Source organism: Camelus bactrianus, chromosome 6 (assembly GCF_048773025.1).
Source record: "Camelus bactrianus isolate YW-2024 breed Bactrian camel chromosome 6, ASM4877302v1, whole genome shotgun sequence".
Lineage (NCBI taxonomy): Eukaryota > Metazoa > Chordata > Mammalia > Artiodactyla > Camelidae > Camelus > Camelus bactrianus.
Window position 1 is genome coordinate 86,427,668 of NC_133544.1, and position 14,587 is coordinate 86,442,254.

General features: G+C 42.9%; 1 protein-coding gene across 1 annotated transcript in view; it reads right to left on the reverse strand.

Moving 5' to 3' along the window:
• MYO1E (myosin IE) overlaps positions 1-14,587 on the reverse strand; it is a 190,495-nt gene that overhangs the window by 55,084 nt on the left and 120,824 nt on the right. The window contains exons 11-16 of the mRNA XM_074366210.1: positions 12,064-12,144; positions 11,677-11,763; positions 8,965-9,051; positions 7,685-7,852; positions 6,547-6,632; positions 4,300-4,381 (exon numbers count right to left, since the gene is read on the reverse strand). Coding sequence (XP_074222311.1) covers positions 4,300-4,381; positions 6,547-6,632; positions 7,685-7,852; positions 8,965-9,051; positions 11,677-11,763; positions 12,064-12,144 — 591 coding nt within the window. The remainder of the gene's footprint in view (positions 1-4,299; positions 4,382-6,546; positions 6,633-7,684; positions 7,853-8,964; positions 9,052-11,676; positions 11,764-12,063; positions 12,145-14,587) is intronic.

Here is a 14,587-nt window from a genome sequence, read left to right on the forward strand (position 1 = left end):
CTTTGTTGATGAGAGATTGTGCTTGAGAACAAATGTAATGATTTTTGCAATGACTAAGATGAAGCTGAGGAGGGACTGGTTCTCACAAATCTTTAAGTCCCCAAACTCTTAACTTTCATTTAAAAATTTTTAAGAATAGCTTGGAAGACCCTCATCCTAAGCATTTAAGAGCAAACCTTTTCAAATTAGCATGAGAAAACACAGGGGCAAGGGCGACTTAAGTTGATGTGCCCCTGGACATAGCCGTCTCTAGCTCAAAATAGCAATGGGTCACATTTACTGGATATGCATACTGGCCTAGACACCTGGACTTTCTCATTTATGCCTCACAGTTGTAAGAGGCAGCCACTGTCATTATTATTCCCCCTTTATCTAGACAAGACAACAGGGCCTTAAAGAAATAAAGTATTGCTCAAGATGATATAATTAGTAAGCAACGAAGGTAAGGTCTGAACCCAAGTCTGTGAGCTACCAAATCTTTTCCTTAACCATAATGTTAACCTGCTTCCCAAGGAAGACATAGAATAATTTAGTGTGGTAGAAGAAGGAATTAACTGGGTGAGCTAGGATGAGAAAGCCTTCAGGTTGTGGGATAATTAGTTTGAGCCAATAGGGATATATCTTAACCATCAAAATTACCCTGTATTTAGCTCTGGGTCAACTTTAGATGCCCCCTGAGGTGGCTGGAAGCAGCAGCATGGATTCACCCTGACTCGAGACAAGAAGAGCCTGCGAGTCAGGATGGAAAGCTACCGGGGGCACTTGCCCAACAGAAGCGGGACACAAAATATGCAGACAGATGGAAGGTGAGAAGAGGCTTAGGGTGCCAGCTCCTTGTCCTACCCTTCACATAGACGGCTGACAAGTCGGAACTGGAGTCGTGGCTCTGCTCTTTGCAAGCTATGTGACAAATCACTAGATTTCTTTGGGCCTCAATCTCCCCATCTGTAAACTAAATTGGTTGAGCGAGAAGACCTCTAGTACCTTCATCTGAAGGCTGGAACAGATGTTAAATGTCGACCAGTCCAATCACCTCATGGTGCTTGCATCTCCGGTCACATCTGCTCCTTCAGAGGCCCAGTCTCACTTGGATAGAGCTGCAGCCCAGACCACCTGCCAGCTCTGAGCTCCATTCCATCTCTCTAATTTCAAAACTGGTGCCCTTGAGCCACACAATGTAGAATTTAATAAAGCCTCAAAAATCACGTGTAATTAAATATAGAATACTCTTTTTTATAAACAATGATAGCGGGAGTTCTCACCAAATAAATATTCCATTAATTAAATCCTACAGAACAGTTTTCAATTTTAAAGAATTAGAATACAATAAAATACCCAACACTAAAACCACCTTGAACATAAATTTAATTTTTTTCCAAGGAACTCAGTATCCCTGAAAACGCTTACACCTCAGGGATATCATTAAGATGATACTCAGTGCCTGCAAAACCCTGTGCACGTGAAAGGTCTAAGAGATTGGAACATGGCGGAGCATCTCTAAGAGGTGTCTCAGGAGACAGGAAAACAGGGAGAATCTCATTCCCACACAGAGGCAGACGGTCAGAGAGACAGAGGCCACGCAGTTCACCAAGGAGGGAACCACCGGAGGTGAGACCATGCGCAGTGCAGGCTCCCCAGACGACCTGGCTGACTTCAGGCTGACCTCCACAGACGAGAGCAATCCTGGACATCCTGAGCACACCGGGAAAGGGGCAATCTTGAGCATCCCACTAGACAGGTCTATGAACGAGGGAAAGGGGTCAAGTCTTCCAAGGAGGAGAAAAATGCTCCTACCACCACCCTCCTTTTAACAGGGAATAGGCTGAACTGGGAACCCAGACCACTGGAAAGTGAGTCACTGCAACCTGGACGATCCGGGCCCCTCAGATGTGAATGTGACGGTCTTGTGACTGGGTTTTCCAGCCCAGAGCTAATTCTTATCCAGGACCTGGAAGTGAAGGCGTGAGTCAGAGCTTCGCCCAGACATCGGTACCTGGGGCCTCGTGAGACCTGCATCTCCTCTCTGCCCCCGTGAACTCAATCCATACACCGCCTCGGGCTACTAAATGTCTCCACTTCTTTGAAGATGATTGTCCCTAATCCCAGAGGACTCTACCCTCTAGCTCAACACCCAGCCTGCACCTGACACCCTCCCTCCACAAAACCCGAGGCTCTTCCTGGCGGGAACCCCCTCACGGCTGTGATCGTCTCCTTTATCGCATGCAGTGTTCACACCCTCAAGGCTCGGGACACACAGGAAACACTCAGACAAGAAACAGCCAGCGAACCCAACCGACAAGAACCACCACGGTGTCCATGAGGCTGGGGTCATCCGTGAGGGCACTGGGAGAAGGACACGCAGGATTGGTCACACAGAGCCAGATGAGGGGAATAGACAGTCCGGCGGGGGGTCAGCAGATGCACATACAAGTGTCCACTGGCAATTAAGCAGAGATGAACAAGCATGGCAGAAAGGGGAGGGCGGAGGAGCAGAATGTAACAGGAGAGCACACACGTTTTGTGTTTAGTATGTTTCACGCTGTGTGCTAAATGCCTCAGATGGATTGTGGAATTTAACCATCACAGGACCCGCCTGAGACAGGTGCCCAAATCTCCATCTCACAGAGAAAGCAAAAGAGGCACTGGGAGCTTGGGTAACTTGCTGACGACCACACAGCGAGGGATGTGAGCACAGGTGATTCAAGAAGGCTACTGCTAATCACTGAATGGTCCTATTGGTTATAAAGATGGGGTGGTATTTAATTGATGTGACTCTTTAAAACACTGTTCTCTTTATTTAAAAAAAATTTTTCTTGATTTACTATGTTGTATTAGTTTCTGATGTACAGAATAGTTATTCAGTTATACATATACATATTTTTACATATATATATATATATATATATATATATATATATATATATATATATATATATATTCTTTTTCACTACAGGTTACTACAAGCCATTGAATATAGTTCCCTGTGCTGTACAGTAGGGCCTTGTTGTTTATCTGTTCTGTACATAGTAGTTTGTATCTGTCAATCCCAAACTCCTAATTTATCCCTCCTGCCCTCCTTTCCCCTCTGGTAACCATAATTTTGTTTTCTATGTCTATGAGTCTCTTTCCATTTTGTAAATAAGTGTGTGTTATTTTTTTAGATTCCACATATAAGTGATATCACATGATGTCTGTTATTTTCTGACTGCCTTACTTCACTTCGTATGATAATCTCTCTGTCCATCTGTGTTGCTGCAAATGACATTATTTCATTCCTTTTTATGGCTGAGTAGTATTCCATTGTGTGTGTGTGTGTGTGTGTGTGTGTGTGTGTGTGTATTTTCTTTATCCAGTCATCTGTTGATAGACATATAGGTTGCTTCCATGTCTTGGCTATTGTGAATAGTGCTGCTAAGAACATTGGGATGCGTGTGTATTTTTGAATTAGTTTTCTCCAGATATATGTCTGGGAGTGGGATTGCCGGATCATACGGTTAAGTCTCTTTTTAGTTTTTTAAGGAACCTCCCTACAAAAAACTGTTTTTGACTGGTATAATTAAAAAAAGAAAAAGTTTAGTGACTGGTTTTCAAAGAGTTACATGATTAAGTATGCTTCACACAACCTCTAAATTCAGAGTACGATTAGGAACCATCAGTTTCATCACACAACACCTCCGTTAACACAACACACTCTCCACAAGAGGCTCCCAAGAATGATCAAGAATTCCTCTGACTTTGGGGCCAAGGTGCCTATAATTCACAGAAAAGAGGGGCCTGCGAGATCCAGTAAGGAAGGTGCAAAAACTGCCCTTGTAAGACCTGGTAGCTGGGACGTCATGCTGTACCCCAGAAATTGACACACTGTCACTGACTATACTTCAATTTAAAAAGACTCAGTAGAATTTCAGGTACGTAAAGTTCTGTAATTGGCAAGTTTTGAGGTCTGGTCTCTAAAACCATCATCAAAGTCCAAAATGTGGCTCTCAATCATAAAATTTCTGTGATAGTTTAATGTGAATTCTCCTAGAGTCAGTGTAAAGCCATTTCCGCTTAGAAAGTAGCTGACTATCATCTGCTGACTATTAAGCTCTGAGGTACTTAATATCCATTTGGGGTTTCAGGACAGCCAAGACAAATTCAGCTTGCATCCTGTAACCCTTTCCTCAAACAGCGCCATTACTTCTGGCTATCTTCTATAACCAATTCCACTGACCTCATCCTGGCCCAGGGGTGTAGTTCCTGACTCCTAAAAAACCCTACCTCTTTTGGAATCTATTAACTTCCCAAAATAGAACAAACCTTAATTTTGCTTCCAGCAGTAGTTGGGCGCCCTTTCTTTTCAGCTTGCAGATTTTCCGGAAATAAAGACTTTATGAAAGGTCTGGAAGAGGAGAAGGAGAATGGATTAGCAATCAGGAAGTACCTTGGGGGCTGGAGAGCCTGCTTCCATAGAGGATGGGGAGGAGAGCTGTCCAGAAAAACACAGAGCCTTGGCCATGTGACTCAGAGCACAAGCCATCAAGATGCGACCCAGGAGAAAAAGCAATGGACAAAAGAACCATAGAGAAATAATTCTGAGATAGAAACATCTTGGAGTCTAAGCCTGAAAAATAAAATTTAAAACTGCCTTTTGAATTCCCCCACCCATTGGAATTGAGGTACACCCTGGCAACAGGACACCACAGAAGGAGGTCAGCATGGGTTTGCTGAGTTCAGACCAGAGCTCAGGGATTTGTACAGTTTGGCCAGATCCAATGCTGACTCTGCTTTGCTCTAAACCAGGGTTTCTCAACCTTGGTGCTACTGATATCTGCAGTTTGAGCTTGGATAATTCCGTGCTGGGGTAGGGGTGCTGTTCTACACACTACGGGATGTTTCACAGCATCGGTGGCCTTTGCCCACTGCATGTCAATAGGGCACTGTTTCCACCCTCCCCTCCCTCAAGCAAAAACCCTTGACAAAGTATGCTTTTGAGCACGAGCACCTTTAACTGGAGCCAATCCTCTAATGCTTCGCCTGCCCAATCTATTTTCATTAGTATTTCTAACTGAGCTGCATCTGTTTACATGCCTGCCTCAAAGGACGCAGAGCAGGGACAAGGGCTTCATCACCTTGGTGCCCCTGGTGTCTGGAACAGAGCTGGGTACACAGTAGGTGCTCAATAAATATCTCCTGACTGAATGAACAAATGAAGTGATCCATGTAAATCAGCTATTGCCACTCAAATTAAATTCCTCCTAAATGCCTTATGGGGCATCATGAATTTTCTAGAAAGTCTCCCCAGGCATCAACGTTTAACCTACCCAGACACAACTATAGATATTCGCAGCAAGTTGTGTTTACTGAACGACAGACTATGTCTATAAGACAGGAGTGTTACATGGAAGCATCAATAGCTCTTGAACTTGACAGTAAGTTTAATAATTTAAAAAAAAAAATCTCTGAAAGCATGTCTGTACCTGTCTGTCATAAACCCCATAAGCCAGGACTTACCAGACCTTTTAAGAGAAGAGGAAATAGATTTTATGTTCCAAATGGAGAGAAATTCAGAATCTCCGAAGTGAGGGGTGTGAGTGCCAAGGAAGTTCAGGCGTGGGGAGATCGGGGCTGGGGAGGAGGGGGAGGCAGGCAGGAGGGGAAGAGAGTTCAGTGCAGCAGAACTTCGAACCACGGACTGAAAAGGAAACTCGGCTTTGTTTTCATTGAAGTCAGGTCCTTCCCAGAACATTATCAGGCTTGCAGCTGTTGACTAACCTTGATATTAATTAGGATAGTTGAAGCAACAGACTGAAAGGGCAACTATGACTTGGAGGCAGCTCTAAAGCTTGTGAGATCTGGCAGACTGTGCAATACTGCACTTGCATGGCATGCACAAGCCTGGTCATGTAAATGACGTCTCACATCCACTACCCAGGGCCGTGGGCACCTTGGCAGGAAAGACAGAAGGAAAGGACATGGCAGAGCTGGTCCTGAGAGCCCCAGCAGCTCGCTAGGTGGATGCACCCACTGCTTCGATGCCTATAGCTCAGTCAGGGTCTCAGGAATTAAGATGGATCTCTGTGCACTCCTCCCCAATTTCTTGAGCCATTTCCCAAGTGCTTTCGCAGCTCAGATTAACCTGGGTGCCGCTAAGCCCTTAGCGTTATTAAAAACTGAGTGACCACGGAGAATTCCTGGGATGATGTTCCAAGGCAAAGTGTCACAGATCCAGACTGTCCCACTCTCAGCTGGTCTCATGGCCACCCCAACCCAACCCAAGGATGGTCACTTCTCCCTGATAATACCATTGAAAATGATGAAGCTGGCTGGGCCCCGAAGGGCATGCAGACAGCACTGAGAATGTGGGGTGGGAAAGTTAGGGGTAAAGGGAAAGGTAAGATTGGAAAAAAAAATTTATTTTGAGAAGAAGCCAAATGGTCTAATGGTGACTCAGACCCAACAGCACAAGGAAACAAAACGCTGACTGTTTAAACGTCGTACGTTTGTTTTAATATCAACAGTCCGCTCAAGCCCACAGCCCAGGTCCGATAAGGCAAACACACTTACAGCTCACTGCTCTGCATAAGCTCGATCAGATCCATGAAAAGCACATCACGGTTCCTTTCACAAAAGCCATCCATGTCATAGGATACCTGGACAGGAATGGAAAGAAGTCTAATTTTATCCTTTAAGAATTTCACTGAACAATAAAGCCAAGTCGGCATGGCCATCCTCAAGAGAATGTGTATGTTTCCGGACGTAACAAGTGGGATTTCATCCTGATCTGTCACATGAAGGCTGTGCTTGTTTACCTTGCCTGATTAGATGACTTAGGTCGTGACGGCCTGGGGACGCTGATGAATGGACTTGGCTGTGGACACCACCCAAATTATCCATCCCCAGCTCTCATGATTACATACCCCTTCTTCAGTGCATCTATAGGAATGTCTAAATACACTTCATTCTCCCTAAATTTTAGCTAAGATGGAATAAAATAAAACTCTCCATGCTCATTAACCCATTGCAACGGGCCATGTCATCTGAGGCTTTTGAATTTCTCCTACAAATGGTGTCAGAGTTGGATCAATTCAGCCAAAGCCTCATGCTCAGGGACCCTTGGTTAACAAGAAATTAGTTGGGATGAAGGGTGAGACCAATAGATTTCCAAATAGGAAAGTCCCCAAGTATCATGACCTCAGCTTACTTATCTTTGTATCGCCAGCACCCACTCAAAGCTTAGTATCCAGTAGCACCCATGACTCACGCATTTTATGAGAACAAACACCAAAGTGAGACTCTGGTCCTTATGTACACTCCCAGGGAGTACGGACAAGGACAGAATGCAGGCTTGTGATTGCAAAAGAGGAAAGACAAAAACCCATTCCTTCAGCAGTTAATATATGCTGACTCATGCTATTATTATATTCATGATTCATGCCTATGTTATTTAAAGGGTGAGTCATAGTAAAAAAAAATACACAGTGGTGTATACTATCTTTTCTTTGTCTCTCCAAATATTTCATAGATCCCTCGTTGTTGAATGAGTGATGGATGAATAAAACACAAGGAAGCAGACAGAACTATATGGACATTATTTCCAGTTGCCTCATGAGAAGACAGATTACAGACCCAAAGGCTTAACATGGGTAGACATCGGAAAGGATAACTTCCGCTGTCCTGTTGAAGCCCTGCTCCCTGGCCATACCTTCCCAGCATAATGGTGAATAATGAAGCCTTGGTTCCAGCTGTTGAAGTGCTCATGACTCCCGATCTGCATCTGAAGTTTCTGGAGCAGCGTCTGATCCGCGCCCTCACCCACCGCGTGCATCGTGGCACACACGTCATCCAGGATGCTCATGATCCCAGGAGGGTTCTGGTGGGACCGAGAAAGCAAAGCCCCAATTCAGTGACTGCTCTAAAATACACAGCGTTTATCAGGACTTCCCAGAAGCAAGGAAACAGCTCCCTAGATTTATGATTCTATCCTGAAAGTCAGTCTTTCTTTTTGAGGAAGCATGCAATTAACAATCTCAAATGGGAGTCACCATTTACATCCAAGGATGGAGGAAAATCCATTAAAAAAAAAAAAGTTTAACTCCCCGAAGCTCTATTCAAAGCCATACACAGATCATTATCTGCTCACTCCTATTCAAACTAAGTTGATTTACAAAACCCCCAAAGAAAAATAAAAACATTTTCCTTTGACCCTAATCTAGTTCTTAACGTTTGCTTTCAGCCTGTTACCTATACAGACATGGTCAATACAGTTACATAATGGACACATTTTATCAAGTATGCCTTTATCCTGCATAGCACTATGCTACAAAAACTCCTCCTACTCTACGTTGTCTTTATACTTATTATTTTAATGGCCGTATTTCCCTACTCTCGTATGTTACCGTGTACTTAATGTATTTAACGATTGAATTCTCTATAGATGTATTCACTGTTTCCAGTTTGGGGTTTTATTAAATAAAAATAAAAATAAAGCAGTCCTGAACAGATCTCTTCTATATCTCTTTATTTTCTTTTGAATTATTTCTAAGGCTAAAGTCCTAGAAGTTGTATAAATGATCTAGAAGGAAGGGGCAATTTTTTTTTAAATGGAGGTACTGGGGATTGAACCCAGGACCTCATGCATGCTAAGCATGGACTCTACCACTGAGCTATACCCACCTCACTGAGGGCCAATTGTATATGGCTTCACACACTATGCCATCAACGTAAGTGATAGTTATTTTCTCTTAAGACTCAGAAACAACTTCCATTTGTAAATTGACATTGTACCCATATATACATGTGTATCTTAACCACAAGAATAAAACCCTATTTTCACACATATACCTATATGCAAAATTAATGTAACTGCTAAAACACTCTGAAAATCAGCTGTCACTTTGCCTGCTCTGATGCGTTGACAGACAGAACAAAAATGCACTCAATGGAAACCTGTGAGCAGTGGCGAGACACCAGAGCAATACTTACAACTTTGTTCTCGATCAGGTCGCACACGATTTTGTTATTAAAGTACTCGATGGGTGTCCATCGTATGCCCTCTTGCACGTATTCTTCCTGCAGGACAGAAAGTTGGAATTCACATTATTACCCAGGAAAGGCCAGCTGGAGCTCGGCACAGATGGATGTCAGAGGCACATAAATCACCAGGAAAGAAAAACATAAAAGCCCTTCAACAAAAACTTGCAACTTTAATTTCTTCTAAGAGGGATACAAAAGGAGCATTTCGTTGTTTGGTCATTTTTATCTTGGGTTTGAACCCTATGAAATTGCTACCATACATATAAACATGACAATTTAATATGGCTTAACCTACAGCTCCTGTTGTAAAATGATCGCTTTCAACTTAACGCGGGACAGAAGCACAGATTAGCACCCAGGTACTTAAGGAGACGGCGTCTCCTTCAGCTCAGCTGCTCATTGAACTTGGTGAACACCATCACACTCTCCCGCTTGTCCTCCTTCCTCACGGGTCTGCTGGCTCTTTCTTTTTTCCAAATCTCTATAAGGTGGAGAGTCTCAGGGCTCAGTCTTCCAGCCCTGTTTTCTCAGCTCTTGCTCTCTAGGTAATTTCAATTTCATGGCTTTAAATAACACCTATAAGCTAATGACATGTGGATGTATTTCTCTAGTCTAGCCCTCCCAACAGAGTTCCAGATTCACATATATTTAATATATTGGAATCTCAACTCGGGAGTATAACAGGCCTCTCAGACCGAACACGTTCAGCAGCATCCTTGCTCTCTGCTCATTCCTCCACCGTCTTCAACCAACTGCTCTCCTAATCTCACTCTTTAGTAAACAGTCTCCCCGTTGGTCTTGTTATTCAAGCTACAAAGCAAGGAATCCTCCTTGACTCCTCTTTCCTTCTCAGCGTATTGCTAACCATGGTGAGCAAGTCACTCTCCAACATCTGCACTGAATCTGACCACCTCTCGCCATGTCACCACCTCTACGGCTACCGTCATGTCTACACCCCTACATTTCTCGCCCAGTCTGCAACAGTAGTCTCCCAACTGTTTTGAAACTTCCGCTCCTGTTTGCCCTCCCCTGCCTCACCCCATCCCGTAAGTCTGGTCTCATTATTATTTTTTTTTTAATTGTATTTTTGTTAATGGAGGTACTGGGAATTGAACCCAGGACCTCACACATACTAAGCATGCACTCTACCACTGAGCCAACTCAGCCTCCATCCTGTAAGTCTTCAGAGCCAGAGCGACCTTGTCAAAAACAAACACAAATCAGATCGCGTCACTCTCGGCTCAGAATTTTCCGATGGCTTCCCACCATACTTACTAAAACATCAGAAGTCTTCGCCCTGCCCTACAAAGTTCCCGTCTGTTCTGGCCTCTGCCAGCTTCTCCCACCACCATCCCTACCATGTCCTCCCTTGTGGTTTTGCTCCAGCTACTCTAAGGTGGTGCTGCAACTCCAGGGCAGAGGCTTCTGTGAAAACCATTGGTCACCGGGGTTCCTAAGCAGGGGCACGAACGCCCCCATGACTAAACATTCCCCAAACAGCCTTTGATATGTGCAGTGGGTTGAACGTGTCCCCCAGGATTTTATGTCCACCTGGAACCTCAAAATGGGAGGTTTAGACATAGGATCTCTGCAGATATAATTAGTTGGGAATCTCACAAATAAAATTATCATGGATTTAAGATGACCCCTCAATCCAATGCCTGGCATCTTTATAAGAGAAAGGAGAATGAAATTTGGACACAGAGAAAAAGGTCACATGAAGACAGAAGCAGAGACCCGAGTGACGCAGCTGCAAGACAAGGAACGCCCGGAGCCACACAAGCTGGAGGGAGCAAGGAAAGATGTTCCCTTAGAGCCTTTGAAAGGAGTGTTACCTAGTGACATTGTGATTTTGCATTCTGGCCTTCTGAACTGTGAGAGAAAAAATTTCTATTGTTTTAAGCTGCCCAGTTTGTGGTACCTTATTATAGCGACCCAAGAAATAGAAAAATCATGGGTACCAGAATAAAACAGGACTTGCATCCGACTTCCAGAAGATAGTTGTAAGCAGGACATGTTGCCTCAAGTCAGAATTTAAATACTAGCTTTATTAAAGACTCATGCTTTTCTTTTCCATTATGGTTTATTACAGGATATTGAATACAATTCCCTGTGCTATATACCTTGGAGTTTATTTTATATATAGTAGTTTGTATCTGCTAATGCCGAGCTCCTAATTTATCCCTCCCCTGTCCTCTTTCCCTTCTGGTAGCCATAAGTCTGTTTTCTATGCCTGTGAGTCTCTTTCTGTTTCGTAAATAAGTTCACTTGAAGACACATTTCTTTTTATGGAAGACTGGGAGGAGAGCATATCTCAGAAAACCAAGTTTTCCTCTGAAACACACAGTACATGCCATGGACAACTGCGGTTGGAACGAGGTTTCCATTTCCACTTGGTCAATGAGTCAGGGAGTAGTAACAACAGCTAGTCATAAGCCCAATTTCACAGTATCACTTACTTAAAGAGGAAATAAAATGTAGCAGAATGTGTTTATCCTTCAGACTAAAATGTCACAATGACATATGGTTTTTCTGTCTCTATTAAGCACATTTCCTAATACAGGACTAAAATCTGAATCTATTACCAAAGAGAGAGATCTCTACCTTTTAAAACACAACAACTTACAAACAGAACAAGATGAAGGAAGACGGACGGCTCACCTGTTCAGCCTTCAGTGTGAGCTCGATGAAAATCTGCTGTAACTTTTCATTAACGAAATTGATACAAAACTGTTCAAAGCCATTTTTCTGAAAAAGAGAGAGAGAATGTTACTTGCATGTAATTACTTCTGCAAAGCATTTTAAAGTCATTTTTTGAGTGATTTAGTGGAAAGCCTTAACAGAAATGTTGGAGGCATCAGGAGAGAGCCGCATGGTTTATATTTAGGAGAAGCTAACTTGGTAAAGGTACATGAAGAACCAAAAAAGCAAAAATGGGGCATGATGTTTTCTGTTTTTTTTTTTCTTTCCATTGCCTAGAATTATTTGGTTTGCGCCAGAAGAAAGGAATCACCCTCCCCAGTCTCCAGTTACGCAAACTAGTCTTACCTGAAATATTTCAAAGCCATAGATGTCTAGGACACCAATGTTGTATTCTTCATGGTCCTTCTCCATCGCTTTGTTGATGGACTAGGAGAAAGCAACCAGCGGTAATTAACTCCTCTTACATTCATATTAAAAATGGGCATGCGTGGGGGAGAGGGAAACAGACACTACCGCCTACTGGAAACAGGGGACAAGAAGAAGACAGGCAAATGGCAGCTTAAGAAAAGCCTCAGCACAACACCAGAATCTAAGCAAACCAGTACGGTGGGAAAACAAAGTTTGCTTAACGATCAACACCAGTCATTTCTGGCAGAATTAGTTTTTCTTGGGAAGCTTTGAGAATTAGAAGAAAATGTCACCTTGGATGTTTGAAGTAAAACCTATTTCACAAAAAGAATCAATATTACAAGATCTGCAAATATTATTTCCATGGACCCCACTCAGTAGAGGCATATTTCAGAGATACTGTGGGTTCGACTCCAGACCACTGCAACAAAGCTGATATCAAAGAAAAGTGAGTCACACAAATTGTTTTTGGTTTCCCACTGCATATAAAGGTTACGTGCACACTATACTGTAGCCTACTAAGTGTGCAACAGCATTGCATCTAAGAAAACAATGCATCTACCTTAATTAAAAATTACTTTATTGCCAAAAAATGCTAACCATGCATCACCTGAGCCATCAGTGAGTCGTAATCTTTTTGCAATAGCAACACCAAAGATCATCAATCTCAGATCACCATGACAAATATAATAATGATGAAAAAGATTGAAATATTGTGAGAAATACCAAAATGCGACACTGGTGAGCAAATGCTGCTGGGAAAAATGGCACCAACCGACTTGCTCAACAGAGGGTTGCCACAAACCTTCAATCTTCAAAAATACGCTATCTGCAAAGCGCAGTAAAATGAGGTATGACTGCAGTCAATTAATGGTCACCTAATCTAATATGCTGGGGATGTCAAAAAGAGAGTCTCTACTCTCAGGAGTTTATAGACAGGGTGAGGCAACAATGGTTAATAATACCAGTAACACAAGTTAAAGTGATGGTAATAAAGGTAGCTTATATGCCAGGCTTCGCTGAGGGCTTCCCAAGTGTTGTTCCAGTCAATTCTCACTACAACTCTCTTAACGACAGTGGTAACATTATAATGCAGAGGATCGCACTGGTGAAGAGGAAGGGTCTGGGATTAAATTTAAGTAGTTTGATGCCTAAATCTGTGTTCTTGACCACTATGAGGAGAGATGTGTAATCAGTGGAACAGAAAATGATAGAAGGTTGGTGAGGGCTGCAGGGGAGGGAAGAGTGTAGGAGAAAAATTCCTGGGGGACGAATAGCTGGATGAATTCAGAAGTACCGAAGGTGTTTTCCAGGTGAAGAAAATGACCCTCATCTTTCATGAGCCAATGGGGAATGATACACAGCACTGAGCCCAGTGGCTGGCACACAGTCAGTGCTTAGCAAATGTCAGCTCCAATTAGCATCACTTACAGTGGGGCATCCATCCTGTTACACCACACAGAGAATTAAGGGAAGACAGACAAGAAATAAGGTGGGAAGTCCCGGCACTGGAAGGAACACTGAACAGAGACAAGAGATGTGGGTTCTAGTCCCAGTTTGGCACCACACTCTTGTTTAATGGCTTGGATGAATCAACCAATACTCAGGCCTAAGGTTCCCTTGTCAGTAAAATGACAGGCCTGGAGAAGTTAAAAGCATGACTGTTTTGTATGACCCTGGCCTTCCCAAGCAACCTTACCCTTCAAGTAACCATGAGAAGCGCAGAAAATAATGACCCTATCCTGCCTGACCTACTTACCCCCGAACACACCCAACCATACTTTAAGCTTTATAAATGTTATTGCCTGGACTCAAACACAGATTTTTTGGTTCTAATGGCCAGGCTGTTGTCTCTTGACTAGGGTCCCCTGGGGTTCTTCCTGGCTTGAATATATAAAAGCCGAGGAATTCAATAGCTGGAACACTACCAGATTACCTGGATTTAATTCCTAGATTTATCACTTAATGCTGGTGTGACCTTGGGCAAGTTCCTTAACCTCTCTGTGCCTCAGTTAGCTTATCTGTAAAATAGAGATAATAATACCTAAGTCACAAGGTTGCTGTAAGAATTAAGTGAGTTATTTTCTTCTAAAATGCTTAGAACAGTATCTGGCACATAGTAAGTGCTATAAAAATGCTTGCTATTATAATCCTACCATTTAGATGTAGATTGACACAGACTGTCAATGGCAGTTCCACACTGCTGCAAGACTAATTTTCAGAATCTATAAGTGGTACACATATATAAATATGTATTTATATGCATATGTATATAAAATATCTCTATGGTAATGCCATCATTTAAAAAGTCTATGATAGTTTAAAAAATATATCCCAAAATTCTTTGATATCCTCCCCTCCAAAAAAGTGGCACCTAATTCCCCTCCCCTCAACTGTGGGCTGTACATTGTGACTTGCTTTTAATGAACAGAAGATGACAGAGTGGCAGTATCTGAGTCCA